The following is an 18,051-nucleotide window of genomic DNA, read 5'->3' as shown; positions in this document are numbered from 1 at the left end:
GCTCTGTTCGTTGTTGTTCCATTTGTTCTCTTTGTTCATCAAATTTTGCAAGGAGAACAGCCATCATGGATGACATATCGGAACTAGTACTTACTCGTTCTTCTATCATTTCAACTTCGAATTGAAATGTATCCAAATCTTCGCTTTTCTGGGTTAAATAATCTTGCAGGCGAATAATGAGGTCATTTTTCGATCCAGCAGTAGGAAGACCTCGTTTAGTTAATTCCGCCTTCAGCTCAGTCAAACTTAACTGATTTAATGTCTTACCCATTTTAACTTTTTAAAATGCGAGCACTTTTACTTATTTCAAAATGTTTTACACTTTGTTTATTGTTAAAACACACGCGCACTTTTTATTTTATTCGCGAAATTATCTGATTCGCACAAATAAATAAGTTTTATTCCACTTTTCTGACACCAATGTAATGTTTTATTCCGGGTTCACAATAAAACTTATTTCGTTTATTTTAACTTCCACTTATCTTTCCGTTCAAATAAGAACACACTTTATTTCAAATCAATTTACTTTTATTATTCGCTCAAACAAACACACTTTTCAATCACTTTATTTACTACTAACAATTTCCAACACTTTATTTCACTTTGTACTGTACTCTTTCACATTCAAGATTAAACTGTGTCCGGTCTGTGTCCACGCTGCCCTTTTATACCTGAAATTCGGAATTCGAGAATGTCTTCGAAGGTTCTCGTCTTTGCTTCTCGAAGCTTCCTTTCCAAGAGGGGGCGCTTCATACTTCCAGTCCAGTGGGATATTTTGGGATATTCAGCAGTCGAGGGAATTTCTTTGGATGCGTTCAGAGGGTAGTTTCTTAATTACTAAAGGTCCGTTCACATTTCTACCTTTACTGTAGCAGGTAGTGTGTTCAGACTTTTATCTTAAAAGTAGTTCGGTAATTCATCGTTACAATATATTCAGCAAGCAGGTGGCCGCGAGCACTGCTATTCGACTCCAAGCCATCTCTCAATGGACCAATAACTCTATTGGCCACACAAATATTCTGAATTCATTCGGATCAATCCACAGTCACTCCGACTACACCACCCCACAATTGGTTTTCGGCAATAATTATGAAGTCACCATCCCAAATAGATCAGAATGGGACAATGCCGAGTTTCTAAGAGATGATTCAATTCATTTCTATACAGATGGTTCTAAAACCAATGACGGAGTGGGTGGCGGGGTTTACTCCGATAGACTTAATGTTAGTCTCTCCTTCCGTCTCCCTAATCACTGCAGCGTGTTCCAAGCGGAAATAATGGCGATTAAAGAAGTACTGACTTGGCTCAAAGAAAACGTGATATCTACATCGGATATCCGCATCTTCTCTGATAGCCAGGCCGCCCTTAAATCGTTAGCTTCGGTTTCCACAAACTCCGTTACTGCCCGCGACTGTCGATCATCTCTCATGGAGATGTCAGAACAGTTTAACATTCACCTTTTCTGGGTGCCGGGTCACAGAGATATTCTGGGAAACTGTGAAGCAGACGAACTCGCCAGAAATGGAACTCTAATACCAATTTTACCCAATAAGGCAAATATTGGTATACCAATCGCAACGTGCAAACTCATGCTGAAGCAAGAAGCTATAGAGGCAACAAACATACGATGGTCAAACATTATAACTTGCCAAACGACCAAGCAGATCTGGCCTAGGCTAGATCCAAAACGTTCAAAAAATTTGTTGTCTCTAAGCAGATTGCATATCAGCTCTGTAATAGGTGCCTTAACAGGACACTGTCTCATAGGTAGACACGCCATAAGACTTGGCGTAATCTCTAACGACTTCTGTAGAAGTTGCCTTGATGAGGAAGAAGAAGAAACAATCCAACATCTTCTCTGCTCATGTCCTGCCCTTTCCAGTAGACGTAAAAAATACCTGGAAAAATATTTCTTAGAAGATACCAGTGAGCTAATCAATACTGACATCTTCAACCTTCACCGCTTTATTAAAAGCTCCAACTGGTTTAATTAGTGAGGAATTTCCTCACAAAATCATGGTATCACAACGGACCAATAAATGGTCTAAGTGTGTCAGTTGTTTTCCTGACAGCCATTTCTACCTAACCTAACCTAACCTTGCATAGCAAAAGTGCAAGACCATTGTAAAATTTCAATCCATATATTTTGTTGTTGTAGTGTTGTAAGATTTTACACTTTTGCACTTTTGCAATGATACAAGACCAGTTGCATTGGATCGTGAATACCCCTAATACAGGGTGTCCCAAAAGTAATGGATCAAACGAAATATGCTGATAGGCCAACTTAAGGGATCTCAGAATTTGGTAACTTGTTCATCCCAAATCCTTACGGTTTTCGATTTAATGCAGTTTTTGTGAAATTTCGAAAAATCCCGACTTGGCAACAGTATTTTGCTTCCTCTGCCCATAATTGATTTTTGTTTTTTACAATTCTTTCACTAAAACATTGCCTAATAATAAGAAATAACTAATTAATCAAAATATTTTTTATTTCATATGCCATTTTGCTGCAAATTAATTAACAGTTCCATGTTTTATAAAAACTCAATTTCTTACTTTTATTTCAGAGCATCATCCCGAAAAAAATTTGTATGGTGTGACACTGGTTTATTATTTTAAAAACTTGCCGTGTTATTGCAGTTTTCAAAAATGTAAAAAAGTTTATAAAGTTGAAATTAGAACGAAAGATATTACAATTTGAATACAACAAAACAGGGCTTTTCAGAGAAAAATAACAAAGAAAAATAAACACATTTTCTCGACTGTTGTTTGTTTATTTATTTTTGAATAAAAGACTCGATTTTTGTTTGTTATTTTGCTCTGAAAACCCCTGTTTTGTTGCATTCAAATTGTAATATCTTTCGTTCTAATTTCAACTTTGGAGACTTTTATACATTTTTGAAAACTGCAATAACACGGCAAGTTTTTAAAATAATAAACCAGTGTCACACCATACAAATTTTTTTCGGGATGATGCTCTAAAATAAAAGTAAAAAATTGAGTTTTTATAAAACATGGAACTGTTAATTAATTTGCAGCAAAATGGCATATGAAATAAAAAATATTTTGATTAATTAGTTATTTCTTATTATTAGGCAATGTTTTAGTGAAATAATTGTAAAAAACAAAAATCAATTATGGGCAGAGGAAGCAAAATACTATTGCCAAGTCGGGATTTTTCGAAATTTCACAAAAACTGCATTAAATCGAAAACCGTAAGGATTTGGGATGAACAAGTTACCAAATTCTGAGAGCCCTAAAGTTGGCCTATCAGCATATTTCGTTTGATCCATTACTTTTGGGACACCCTGTATATGAGGGGTATTCACGATCTGGTGCAACAGGCCTAGTAAAAATGTAAAATTTTATTTTTTTACAATAGATCGTGATAACGCCCCTTTTCTTATCTATAGTAAATATTGAAGCATGAATGAAATCCATGATGTTTTTTTTAACAGGGTTGTTCCTCCACTGTTGCTTCTTCTTTTTTCCATTTTTTATAATTTAATTTTTTGTTTTGTTCGGGTTAATTAAATTTCACAAATTGTTTTACACCAAAAGAAACTAAATTACGGGGCATGAGTACCGACAAGCCAACAACCATAATAAACAGAATAAAAAAGACAAACTGTTTATCATGGGCGACGCGATGGTGAGCTGCCATCTGTCAAAAATAATTTTACTCTATTGTATTTTTATTTTGCAATAGGTCTAGGGTATAGCAAAAGTGCAAGACTGTTGTAAAATTTTAATCCGTATATTTTGTTGTAGTGTTGTAAGATTTTACTCTTTTGCACTGATGCAAGACTAGTTGCATCGGATCGTGTATACCCCTACTATATCATTTATGAATTTTCTTCACAAAAAAAAAAAAAAATTGACCCAAGAAATTTGCAACTTATTTTCCAGAAAAAAGTTTAGATGTAATCACTCTCTTCAGATTGTATGAAAAAAGTTCCAAACTGGAACGCCAACGTTGAGCTGTATCATTTTGTTCATACAATTACCCATACATACCGATACTGCATACCTTCAATCTGCAGCGTTTTCATTCTGTTTATAGCCTAATATCAACCATGTATGGGGAGTTCCCCATTTTGAAATTAATTTTTGTAAATTTCCTTTGGTGAATTGTAAGAAAACTTCATGAAAAATAAACAACAACTGTCAAATCTGTTACCATCCGAGTGGTAAAACAAAAATTAAAATTATAATTTTTTTATAAAAGTAATGATTAAAGTAATACACATTTTTTGTTTAGAAATAAATTATTATTTTTATATTACAACCAAAGTGATATTAAAGAAAAATGGACGATAATCAACTTGAAAGGTAATTTTCATTATTTCCAAAATTTTATTTGCAAAGTATTCAAATAAGTAATTTTTTTTATAGTTTGGCTATCAAAGAAATTATTGAAGAACTCGAACGCGAAAAGCAAATCGAGTTGGCAAGTCGACAGCCTCAAGAAAGAAAAATTCGTCCAAATAGCCGCTTTCTTGGTCGAACAATAGTTTCTGTGTTGCAACATAATAAGCGTCAAAGTGCCGAAGAAAGGAGCAACTCAAATAGAAAACTTCGTGAACTCAACCGAAGAAGACCAAGAACAAAATCCAGATCTAGATCCAGATCAAGGAGTAAAGAAAGAAGAACAATTCGAAGACGATCACCTCCAGAATATAGAAGCAGAAATGAACAACAATTCAATAGCTATCCCATTGAAGAGGAAATTATTGAACCATATCACGATGGAATGCATTTAGATTTAGCCACAATTTTCTATGACAATTTAAATCAGTTACTTTTGAATGAGACTCAAACAGTTCCTAAAAAACAAAAGAGAAAAAAAGATAAAAAAAAAGTCTTGACGATAGATTTGACCAAAAAGAAAAAGAAACATTCAAAAAAGAAAACAAAGAAATCTCATAAAAAGGCGATGAAATCAAAGAAAAGAGGAAGAATGAAAAGCAGAAGCAGAAAACGAAGAAGATCATCTTCCTCATCATCTTCATCATCGTCCTCATCCTCATCGACATCTTTCTCCTCTTCATCATCATCATCGTCAAGCGAAACCAGCTTGAGTACAATTTGTGATAGTGTCAGCGAGAATTCTGGCAGAGATGAAAGTGAACTCCTGATCGATCTAACATAATAAACATAATACGGTTAAATAGTTGATAATGTACATAATTGTAGGTATCAAGCCCACCTTAGTAAATGGTCTAATTTAATATTAATGTTTAATGAAGTGCTTTTTCTGTTCGTTTTTTATCAGATTTTTCAGGGACGATTTAAGCTGCCAAATGTATGCGGAACACAAAAAATAGTGAAAACCACAAAAATTGCTTGATTTTTAACTGTCTGTGGGTTGGTTCGACCCCACAACGATCAGCTCAGAAGTTTTTTTCTAAATTGCCAGCTTAAATGAAGCCACCTGTGCGATAACATGAGACAATTTTTAACTATGTCTCAGTGTTTTTATGTTCTTCTCTTGTTCTTCCTCTTCTTTGTCTTTTTGTGTTGAATTAATATCTTGTGTTGTATCAGCCGATGAACTAAGTTTTCCAAAGTGCATTGTTTCTACTGAGAAGATTTGTCTTAGATTGAAATGTAAAGTAATATAATTGGCCGTATTCTGAATTAAAACTCCTGGAGAAATGTGTTTGGGAAAAGGGCCCCAATCAAAAATATTAGGGAAATTTTCCTATATTTTCTCTTTTCCATCATAAGTCTTGTTCCTTTGGGAGGTGGCTAGTGATGGGTACCTCATACATGAGGCAATACAAATGTCCCATACACCACTCTGAAATGTCCCATCACCTCAAAGCAAAAAAATGTATTACCTCACACCTCACCACAAAAACAAAAAAATATCTCTTTACTCATTCGTCTCCAGAAAAAAACTTATTCGTATTTCTCTCTGTCTCTTCTCATGATGATGAGCAGATGAGGAATGAAATTGAGTGTATGAGGAAAAGGAAAATCATGAATGTACCGCGCCACGAAATGTGTGTTCATAATGTATGTGTATGAAGAAATGCATGAAGAGTAAAGAGTACCAATGTTTTAAAATGAAAAATAAATAAATGAATGAGGTTTTGTGTTATGGGACATTTGAAGTAGGTACGTATTTTGAGGGGAGAAAATTAGAAGTAATGAGGAGGAGGACGTGACGTTTGTTTTTTTTTAAAGAAAGAAAACGAGGAGGACATACGACAATGTAGGTACTAAAATGAAACCAATAATAAAAATATGAAAAAGAAAGAAAGGAAAGGATAGAAAAGAAAGAAAAAAAAGATAAGAAAGAAAAGAAAGAAAAAAAAAGAATAAGAAAGAGTTGTAAATTGAATGAGGTTTGTTATAGTTATTTTTAATTTTTTTTTTTTTTGTAATCGAAATTGTCCACTAAAATTGGTTTGTCTCACGGGACATTTGAGGTGGGACAAAGTACCACCTCATTTCGAAAAATGAGTACCTCATACAAACTCATTTTAAATTCATGTCCTACCCATCACTAGAGGTGGCAAAGTACTACTAGTAGTTTACTGGTGATTTTCAATGGAACGCACGTTCAACGAATTCAATATAAAATCGTATCTACTCGGGAAGAAGAGCATGAGTAGATGATAGTACTAGATTACCCAAACAACTACTATTAGTAAACTACCACCTCCAATGGAACAGGGCTATAATTAACCATAAGGGAACAAAATTAAAACTAAAAAGGAACGATATTGTGGGAATTTTTGGAATTGGGAGCCCTTCTCTAAGTATTATTAATTAAATTAATTATTCAGTTTAGGCCATAGAGAATTTTCTATGAAAAAAGTGAGGATTTAAGGCTTGGCCACACTGGAGGGTATGCGGTAGCAGTGAGGGTACTTGTATGAAAAAAACACATCAACGTTCAGGTGTGGAATTTTTTTAGTACAAATATCGTTACCGCTATACCGCATACCCTCCGGTGTGGCGAAGCCTTTAAAAATAATCTTGCTGTATTTTTCATAGACATTTAAATAATGAATCCCGTCTCGAATTTTTAAATTCGTAAGCGCTCTGGAATGTGTAGCAATTAGTTGGTGTCTCAATTATTAAAATAATGGCGCATTGGTTCGTGCGATGAAGTATTACGCCAAAGGTCAGAGTTCGATTCCCAGCCTCCACCACCTTAAATAAAAAGATTTTTTTCAGGGGTACTAACTCTTGGTTGGATTTGAAAAAAAAAAAAAACGAAAAGGAGAGTAGTTTTAATTCGACGGTTGTTAAACGTTGTTAGCAGAAAATTGCAAATATCCTTCATAACGCAGTCGTTTTTTAAGAGCAAACATTGATGTGGATCACCACCTTGCTGTTTCTAAACTTACTTCGAACACGGGGAATATCGATAGTCAATTTTAAATTAAGAATATCGAATATTCGTTATTTTAAACGTTCATAATGAGAACATAAATCAGCTCGAATTGGTGAGGAGTGTACAAATGAATGGAAATTCTGTATAGAAGGCCCATCTGCGAGGAAATGTCAGAACTACTAACAGCTCAATAACTCAATCAGCCTGATTATGCCGTATGGGTTTTGAAAAGAATGGTTTGAATTCTTTTGGATTCCTTTGAAAGAAAGATTCTTGAAATAATATTCGGCCTATTGTACATCGATGGAAAGTGGAAAAAAAATTAGTGATATGAGCTCTGGTAAAATTCTACAAATCAAAAAAATACAGCGGCTAAGACGGCTGATATTGCATTCCAAAGGAGGATTGCTTGGTGAGCGTAAAAGTTCCTGATGAGTTTAAATTAAGATGATCATTAAAATGATAAGGTTAAGTCAAGTTGCTAGAAACTTTTAGGATGTAGTTTCTAGTATTTTAAAACCTATTGACTGATTCACAGTGCAATTTTAAAAGAACAACCCAAGTGTCCGAAGATTTTCTTTCTTTCGACGACAACACGTTTTATTTTAAATATTCAAGAAAAAGTATTTTGTTGTATTTAATTGTGACAACCATTGAAATGACTGATAATTTACACCCAAACTTGGGAATTTATCATGAACTAATTTAGACGTTCTGGAGGCCGAAGCAATGGTTTGAATAATTGCCCTAGTAATTCACATAATTTTAATTCTTACGCGACTTTTGCTTAAGTCTTTTGTATACTTCTCTTATTACCAATACAATCAGTTATGATCTCTAACGACTTGAGATGTGAAATTGGAGACTTCTAGTTGAAAGAGACTATTTGGTCTTTTCACTAATTCCAATCCTATCAGAAATTTTCTACGAATCATGAAAAAAACCCTCACGAAATACGTTCGTAAGTACAATTTGAAAGAAAAATTCCTTTACAAACGGCTTTTTTTGTGATTGTTTTTCGCAATTCGTTGCAAAATTGCGATGTGGGAATGGAATTCGTAATAAAGCCGATTGAATGTGGCCACAGAGTAAGTATGCTTCGACACACTAGTAAAATTGGAAAGGATTTTAAAATATAAGAGAATCACTCTATTACGATAGAAGTCTGTACTTAGCAGCAAGCAAATGACTATAGAGGTTTTAGTAAATCAATTATGCGTATATGTATTTAGAAAATGATTGAAGACCGAACATAAACTAAGTAGTTTCGAGATTTATTCAACTCATTTCATTAAAAACACAATTCGAAATATGGATGAACGAGTATTGTATAGCATAGCAATAGACCATACAAATAAAAGGTTCAAACATAAAAATTCATAAGTACAATCGAATCGACGATTTAATGAAAAACAGTCGATTGACCCAAATAAAGTAGTCAATCCAAGATTGTATTGACTTTACTTGATTATACCTAGTCCGAGCGAATATACCAGAACTCAATAAAAGAGATAATTGGGAACCTGTAAAACAATATGAAATCTCAGAGAGAAGTTGATGTTATCCAACAATAGATTATTTGCAACAATTTTTTTTTTTTTTTAATTCACAAAAAATAAATCAACAATAAAAATGATAGTTGTATTTTTAACGTTTCAAACGCACAAGGAAATTATTATTTTTTAATAAACATCAAACATTAACTACGCAATTAATACTTTTTACAATTATGTTCTCAACATTTACTGCTTGCGGTAATTCTTATGCATTTCAGGTTCAATCGAGTAAACGAATTGCAAGATTTCATTGATAACAGGTTCCTTTCGCGACTGAATTGCACGATTCATTTCATCCAATTTGATGCGAGTATCACCATCGATTTTGGCTGCAACTCCTTCCCTAGAGCCCATATGCTGTAATATAGTTTGGCCACTTAGAAAATAAAGAAGAAAAAAAACATGCAAATATTCTATACCTTGGCCTCGAATTCCTTGAATTGCTTTTCCCTTTCTTGACGATATTTCTCAATTTCCTCAGTAGCTTCATCCTTAGCTTGCTTCAATCTTCTTGCCTTGCCTAAATTAAATAACAAATACAAAATTAAAGAAAGAAAAATTACAAATTAAAAAAATTATCATCAAATTAGAAAATTTTCACGTCATGTGACTTGTGCCATGGCCAAATAAAATGTTTTTTCTTATTTACGTTTTCGTGCTTCGGATACTTTTTCTGCTGCTTTTTTCTCAGCAGCAAGCAATTGCTGGATTCCTTGAGTTTGGCTAGTCATTTTTTACAATATTTAATCAACTGTAAATGGAAGAAAAAATTTATAAAAAAAAAACTGCTTAGATCAGATTAAATGAAAAATTATATACGATGTACCTGCTGACGAATTGATGACCAAATTACAAAATGTACTGTGCTGCTGAAAATGTCAAATACATACATTTTGATAACGAAAAAAGCTTCCAAAAGATGGAGACAGTCACGCGCAGATGTCACGCGATTGATTTTTTTTATATTGAGTGCGTTTAGAGTTTTAATATTTAAAAGCTTTCGAATGGTTCCTGAATGCGGTGTCCCGCCTGCTGGTAAGCGGGATGAGTTTCGCAAAGCGGCGGTCATTGAAAGGTGGACATCATTGACTTAATATATATGGACTGCTAGAAGGCAGCTAAGGTTGGTTCCACTCATGGTATAAAAAGACAAGGTATGATCATTAGAGCCGCCATCTTACAAAATGGGGTAATAAGGTTTTGACGTTTGGCAAAGTCAAAAGCAACAATAACTTCCAAGACAAATTTGTTTACAACAACAATTTCAATGGGCTGGGCTGTCAAAACCTTAAGTAGCCATAAGTTTTGACAGTTCTCGATACTGAGTTTTTTCTAATGATCATACCTTCTCTTTTTATACCATGGGTTCCACTTGTTTCTTGCCGATACTAGCGCCCTAAACAAAAGCGGGGGATAAGTTAAACATTTTTGGCAATCGATATTCGCGCTTAAAAATTTCTACAAAAAAAAAAAACAAACAATCGAAAAATATAAAAACAATTTGTTTCCAAAATTTTTTTTTAAATTTTTTCTTTAAGTATTCATATATTTTAAGCACTTTACCACTACAACGAAATTATTTAAATTAAAAAAAGCCACACCGCCATGTTTGAAAAAAAAAATTAAGAAACGAAAAATATAAAAATTACTTTGTACCTATTGTTTTTGAAACCCTTTTTTTTTATTTTGTCCATAAAATATTAATTTATTTTAAGTTAAACACCACTAAAACGAAATAAATAAAAAAAAAAAGAAGAATAAAGGTATAACTACATTGGCTCAAAAAGTGAAAAAGTACAAAAGTGAAAATTTTCAAATGCATTTTTGTGTAGTTTTTCGGGCTGGAAAATTAAAACTAATGATGCAGAAAGCTTATTTTTTGGTCTAAAAAACAATTTGTATACTCTTTTTCACAAAACAATTGCGCTAGCTAGAAAAAAAATATTTTCACTTTTGTACTTTTTCATAAAGTGGTGTATGTAGTTAAGCCTTAAAGCTACACCGCCATGTTTGTAGTTTCTTTTGTTTATGTTGTGCGAAGTGCGAATGGAACAAATAAAGAAAAACAGAGAAAGCACTACCTTTTGACACCAGATGTCATTCATCAAAACTTTCCTGTTTTCGCCGTCTAAAGTTATACCGCTAGTAGAGCTAGAAAGAAGTGGAATCATGTTTTTTCAATTTTTGTATGGAAAAGTCAAACGACTAGCAGTCCATATATAATAGGTCAATGGTGGACATTAGGTGTGTTTCATTGACTTAATATATATGGACTGCTAGAAGCATATTCAGGTTGGTTCCACTTGTTTCTTCGCGATACTAGCGCCCTAAAAAAAAGCGGAGAATAAGTGCAACATTTTTGACGAAGTGCGAAAGGAACAAATATAGAAAAACAGAGAAAGCACTACCTTTTAACGACAGATGTCACTCACTAAAAGTTTCCTCTTTTCGCCGTCTAAGGTTATACCGCTAGTAGAGCTAGAAAGATGTGGAATCATTTTTTTTCAATTTTTGTATGGAAAAGTCAAACGACTAGCAGTCCATATATAAGGTGTGTTTTTTTGTTTATCTATATAGATTTTGTGCAAAAAAACGACATCGAGATTTTTGAAATCGAAACAATTTACGTGTTAAATACAACAAAAACTTTATCTGTATAGATTTTTCAAAAATCCAGATAATTATCCAGATTTTACTTTCTCTCGATAGAAAACAGTACTGCCAAGGTACATTACAGGTATTTAATTGTCAGATTCCATTGAACGACAGCTGCAGTTGACAGATATATGACAAAAAATATAATATTTAAAATTGAATTCAATAAGGAATAGCAAACAACACCAATCAATGTAAGTACAAGCATATTTTTTGAAAAAAGATGAAAATTGTACCATAAAATTTGTTTTGTTTTAATTTGATTAATAATTTTAGGATTCACGTTTTTGCAAGAGTGCGATATCTTCCGCAAAATTAAAGAAAAAAACCTGAAACCAGATGGAAAGTAAAACAATTTATTCTTACAATGAGCTAGCATAATTTATCTTTTTTTTAGGAATTATTTCACAAAAGAAGAATTCTATGCATTGCGCGCTGTGTCTCACAGCCAAATGTAGTGTAAAATGCTCTTGGAATGCCCGCTCGTTTGGGAAAACGTTTATTCTTTGACGATAAACATGGATAAATGATAACAAAGCTCTTGTTGTTAATCATTTGCCTCAATAGAATGCCCACCACAAAAACAGTCTCATAACTTTTTAAAAATATACACGTCATGTATGTGCGCTGCGAAGAAAAGCCGAAAAATATTCCCCCAGGAAATACTTTTCATCCCAAACAGCAGACAGCAATAAGCAAGACAATTCTAACATCGCATTATGCAGCTCATTCAACACCCATATCCTTCAGCTCCCTAAAATTGCCCTCACTTTAAATGATATCAGAACCAAGACCCGTTGATGAAAAGCCATCTTAGAAGAAGATCATTCACTGCCTGTGCAAATGATGGTATCGACGTTTATAAACTTGGACGACATGTGCATGTAAAGTGTGGAAACAATGGCATCTTGAAAGTTGATGTGGAAGAAATATTTGAAAGAACGTTATAGTAAATGTTTCAGAGCATCATTTAGGTCCCCAATTTTGGTTGCGGGTAATTTTTTTTTATTGATTCTCCTTTTTTGGTTCGATATATTCCTTATTCCTTCTTCATCAGATGAACTCTGCCTGCATTGATGTCGTCCTGTTTCTGTAGGACATGTCTTCTATAAACGGCTCTAAAGCCCCCATCGGGATCCCGAGAAAATGATATCTGCATGAATCTTCTTCCCAATTACTTTCCCCTCCTAAACAGCTATGCAGCGGAAGGAATTAAACCCAACTCAACCAACCCTACAACTGGACATCCGGGTCTGAACACCTCGAGGACAACCTAGACAGCAGACTTTTTAAATAAAGTTTATCCATGTTATTATATTTGTTTATATTTGTTTTTATTTTGTATGAAAATGTTAACAAACAGTTAAAATATGCATACCCCCAAAATGTGAAAAACTAAAATATTAAAAAAAAAAATAGAGCTCCTAGAAAGAAACAAATGTGATTTTTAGGATTACTGACCTTAAATACAGTAAATTTAGTATAATTTTTTCTTGAAAATTTCAATAAACGATCAAAATAGGCAAAAGTTAAAAATTAGTATGAACGAACATGCCTCTAAATATGAAAAATTAAATATTTCAAAAACTAGAGTTGATAGAATGAAACCATTATGATTTTTGAGCTAATTGAATCCAAATGCATACGATTTGATATAAATCTTTCTGGAAAATTAAAAAAGTTGAAAATTGCTGGCGAGTGATACTTGTTCTTCTCGATTTCCTTCAATTAAACTTGATGCTGTTGCAAACCATGAAAGTGAGTTTGTCTTCATCGTCGATATACACTTCCATGGGCTAGATTAAGGGGGGACAAAAAAATAAATTAAATATAGCAAATATATAACCACAAAAAAAAAATACTAACCCATATACATCACATACAATTTGTACAGTAATGGAAGTTTTCTAAAGCAAATTCTGCTCATCGACGAAAGAATTTGTGGGAAGCATTGTTACGATAACTTGCGACCGATGCTGAGGGCACTTCGGTATACTGATTTAAATTCCATATATCAAGGCGACCACTGCCGTCGACAGAAGAATGTGAATTGGAGACCATGCAACATCCATAACATTGTCTTAATTATCTTCAAATGAAAATAATGGTTTAGTGTCCTACAAGTAAATACAAAAAATGTTATACATATTGGTCGTTATAGTAGATATTAAATTTCACCTTAAGACTACATAACTTAATTGTCCAATCATTGGACGATGTAGGGAACAAATCTTCAAAATCTGGTGTAGATTGATTTGGATGCTTCTCATAGACTTCAGACACACCCGAACGTATTCTATGTCGATAAGCTTGAGTAAAAATAACAATTTATTTATAAGCAAATGGAAAATCACAACAAACTTTTACCAGAATAAACATTACCATTGTTAATCTCATTCGACGGAAAGGACATGCAACTGATAGCAATTGGCTTCGATTGCCGTTGCTGCAATTTCAGTGTATCTTGCGGCATCGACAACATATCCAAACTCCATGAGCAAAGCTTGCCATCGGATGAGATGGATATCACATTGTGTGCATTCTGTGTGCCAACCATTTGCAAAACAATACACTGGATGCGTATGTGCAGTTGCACTTAGAGGTGTCCTTTGGATGGGTGTCCGCTTTTGCACTCGATTATCCCATAATACAATCTGATCGGAATACGTTCCACCGAGTATAAGATTTTGATTGAATTTAGCAAAGCATGTTGACATAACGGCACTCTGACAATGGAATACATCTTCGGGTGTTTGTTTTTTATATTTTGTGTTCCAGACAATTACAACACCATCTGGTTCATTGGGACTCACCTAGGGAAGTTTTGTAATGGGTTTTAGGTATAATCGTAGTATACAATACAAATGCAAACCTCATTATTGTGATACAAAGCAACAACCAGTTCAGGAAAATGTGTTGACTAATCCATTGAAGTGATGCATCGATTCTTAGACCATCGGTCTTCGTAGAAATCTCGATTCAATGACAACCTGGCATGTGTCCTCTCATCCTTTGACCCTTCATAATCACAACCTCCAATGTAATCTGTGTAGATGTCGACATTCTCAGATATAGCCCTTTCGATGACACGTCCAGCGCGTAGAACAAACCTTTGAAAGTCCTCCAACAAGATGATCATCTGTTTTTGTTCTTCCGACAGTTCCTAAACTGAAAGCACAAATGTTAAATTGATGTAAATAGAGTAGAGAAAAAATTCACTTACTCTCTTTCTTGTCTTCATGTTCTTTTTGTGTTCAAGTTGTGTTGTTATGGCTAATGCAACTTCCTTCACAGTGGGCAAACCATGTGGTAGAATTCCTGGTGGTAGTTTGGAATGGAAACCATGGTCGATGTATGGCAGCGATCTCCCTTCGTCATCTCCTTGGACATCATAGGTAAGCACTCTTATGGTATAAAACTAACACAGATAGAGGAACACGAATCGACAAAACAGGAACAATTCTACGATTTTTGTTTTGTTTGTTTCTTTTTCTCACTTTGTTTAGAGCCTTGTTTTATTAAATTTTAATACATTTAATTTAAATTAAAATAAAAAAACAAAAGCTAAGAATAGGGGGGTTCACATTGACCAACTTACCGGACAGACCGATTGTCATTTGGCCTGATGGCCGAATTATATTTTTCGTTTACACTCATCAGACAATTTTCATCAAAACCCATTTTTCAGCTTATTTTTAATGTATCTTTACCCTATTCTGCTCTCAAATAAGAGAGAATGGATTATCACTGTCTGCGGACAGACATGTCGTTTAATTGACTAACATGTCCGTCCGACCACCAAGAAAATCAAAATTTTTTGAAAACCATCCGGCAAACCGGACAGGCTGTCGGATGGGTGTTCACATTATCAAAACAGCATCAGATCAGACCAAATGGCGGCTGGTCTGTCCGGTAAGTTAGTCAATGTGAACCCCCCTAATAAGAAGTACTTCTTATTGTTAGAGCAAAAGCAAACTTTTTGAAAGACAGCTGTCAAAGTCAATGTTCAGTGCTGCCAAATCTTTGCACGGATTTCAAAAATCTCGATGTCGTTTTTTTGCACAAAATCTATATAGATAAACAAAAAAACACACCTATAGTAGGTCAATGGTGTGTTTTTTTGTTTATCTATATAGATTTTGTGCAAAAAAACGACATCGGGATTTTTGAAATCCATGCAAACATTTGGCACCACTGTACATACACTTTGGCAGCTGTCTGTCAAAAATGTTGCTTTTGTTTTTTTTTTAATTTTAACTCCGAAGTGGGAAGGCCATTACATCCATGTTGGATGCAAACAAAAATTTTCATATGGCCATGGCATCCATGTTGGATTCAAAAAAATTGTTTTTTCACAAAAAACCAAAAATTATCTGTATATTCTTAGCTACATTTTAAGACCATGACCATTAACATTAGTTGCGTCGTTCTTGTGTTATAAGCGTTTGAAGGTAGTCATATTGAATTTTTTTTCGATTTTTTAAAAATCAAAGGTGAAAACTTTTTTATTTTTATTTCTAATTTTTCGAAAAAACTTTGGTTACTTTATATACATATCTGTTCAACAATCTTATCAGGATCCATTTAAGACTTTTATCTGAAAAGTGCATTGCGTATATCTCGAGATATTAACATTTCAATGCAACCATGTCAAACAAATTTTTGATTATTTTTTTCTATGAGTTTTTTTCAAACCTCGTTTTCTCCGCTTTTTTTTTTTTTGTTAATATTTTCAGATATTTTTGTATGAACACAACAAATAAAGTACCTTGGCACTACTGTTTTTATCGAGAGAAAGTAAAATCTGGATAATTATCTGGATTTTTCAAAAATCTATACAGATAAAGTTTTTGTTGTTTTTAACACGTAAATTGTTAAGATTTCAAAAATCTCGATGTCGTTTTTTTGCACAAAATCTATATAGATAAACAAAAAAACACACCTATAGTAGGTCAATGGTGTGTTTTTTTGTTTATCTATATAGATTTTGTGCAAAAAAACGACATCGGGATTTTTGAAATCCATGCAAACATTTGGCACCACTGTACATACACTTTGGCAGCTGTCTGTCAAAAATGTTGCTTTTGTTTTTTTTTTAATTTTAACTCCGAAGTGGGAAGGCCATTACATCCATGTTGGATGCAAACAAAAATTTTCATATGGCCATGGCATCCATGTTGGATTCAAAAAAATTGTTTTTTCACAAAAAACCAAAAATTATCTGTATATTCTTAGCTACATTTTAAGACCATGACCATTAACATTAGTTGCGTCGTTCTTGTGTTATAAGCGTTTGAAGGTAGTCATATTGAATTTTTTTTCGATTTTTTAAAAATCAAAGGTGAAAACTTTTTTATTTTTATTTCTAATTTTTCGAAAAAACTTTGGTTACTTTATATACATATCTGTTCAACAATCTTATCAGGATCCATTTAAGACTTTTATCTGAAAAGTGCATTGCGTATATCTCGAGATATTAACATTTCAATGCAACCATGTCAAACAAATTTTTGATTATTTTTTTCTATGAGTTTTTTTCAAACCTCGTTTTCTCCGCTTTTTTTTTTTTTGTTAATATTTTCAGATATTTTTGTATGAACACAACAAATAAAGTACCTTGGCACTACTGTTTTTATCGAGAGAAAGTAAAATCTGGATAATTATCTGGATTTTTCAAAAATCTATACAGATAAAGTTTTTGTTGTTTTTAACACGTAAATTGTTAAGATTTCAAAAATCTCGATGTCGTTTTTTTGCACAAAATCTATATAGATAAACAAAAAAACACACCTATTATCTGGATTTTTCAAAAATCTATACAGATAAATTTTTTGTTGTTTTTAACACGTAAATTGTTTTGATTTCAAAAATCTCGATGTCGTTTTTTTGCACAAAATCTATATAGATAAACAAAAAAACACACCTATTATCATGAGTACACAGGAGATTTTCAACTATTGGCGATTGGAGCACATACTACTAGCGCCGTAGTTTCAACTTTTGAACTAATTTTAACAGGACGGATGTTAACATTTTTTATTTCGAAAAATGGCATCCATGTCAAAAGTCCTAACAAAAAAAAAGTTAAATGTCTGATGCTAGCTTCTTCCGTCCTGTTAATTTTAGTTTTTGTTTTGACCACCGGTAGCGCATTTCAACTTCACCAATCGCCAATACAGAACTAATAACCCGACAAACGAGATGATTTTGACGAAATTTACCAAAAATGCACATTGAAATGGGATAATTTTTACCAACATGTCAAATATTTAATATTTGTATGAAAAACTATCTCAATTTGGGAGATGATTTGGCAAATTACGTCGAAATCATCCCAAGTTGATATAGGCTCAGTGCTGCCATTTCGAGATTTAAAAAAACATGATAAAAAACATGATTTCAGTTGAAAAAACATGATTTATAAAAAAAGCAAAAACTTTATAGAAAGTGAACATCCACATCGTGACTAGGGGGGAATAAAACAAATTA

At 33.4% G+C, this 18,051-nt stretch overlaps 2 protein-coding genes and 1 pseudogene across 2 annotated transcripts; 1 reads left to right on the top strand and 2 right to left on the bottom strand.

Moving 5' to 3' along the window:
* The first annotated feature begins 4,196 nt into the window (after positions 1 to 4,196).
* LOC129909923 (NKAP family protein CG6066) lies at positions 4,197 to 5,391 on the top strand. Its single transcript, XM_055987094.1, has 2 exons — positions 4,197 to 4,332; positions 4,396 to 5,391. The coding sequence occupies exons 1-2, from the start codon at positions 4,310 to 4,312 to the stop codon at positions 5,150 to 5,152; spliced, it is 780 nt and encodes a 259-aa protein (XP_055843069.1). The 5' UTR covers positions 4,197 to 4,309; the 3' UTR covers positions 5,153 to 5,391.
* A 3,599-nt stretch (positions 5,392 to 8,990) lies between these two features.
* LOC129909927 (V-type proton ATPase subunit G) lies at positions 8,991 to 9,857 on the bottom strand. Its single transcript, XM_055987097.1, has 4 exons — positions 9,734 to 9,857; positions 9,557 to 9,658; positions 9,327 to 9,427; positions 8,991 to 9,264 (listed from the first exon to the last, which is right to left on the bottom strand). The coding sequence occupies exons 2-4, from the start codon at positions 9,636 to 9,638 to the stop codon at positions 9,094 to 9,096; spliced, it is 354 nt and encodes a 117-aa protein (XP_055843072.1). The 5' UTR covers positions 9,639 to 9,658; positions 9,734 to 9,857; the 3' UTR covers positions 8,991 to 9,093.
* Positions 9,858 to 12,028: 2,171 nt separating this feature from the next.
* LOC129909539 (cytoplasmic dynein 1 intermediate chain-like) lies at positions 12,029 to 17,925 on the bottom strand (annotated as a pseudogene).
* Between the last annotated feature and the right edge of the window lie 126 nt (positions 17,926 to 18,051).

This window comes from Episyrphus balteatus, chromosome 2, assembly GCF_945859705.1.
Source record: "Episyrphus balteatus chromosome 2, idEpiBalt1.1, whole genome shotgun sequence".
Lineage (NCBI taxonomy): Eukaryota > Metazoa > Arthropoda > Insecta > Diptera > Syrphidae > Episyrphus > Episyrphus balteatus.
This window is presented reverse-complemented; position numbering and strand designations above follow the sequence as displayed.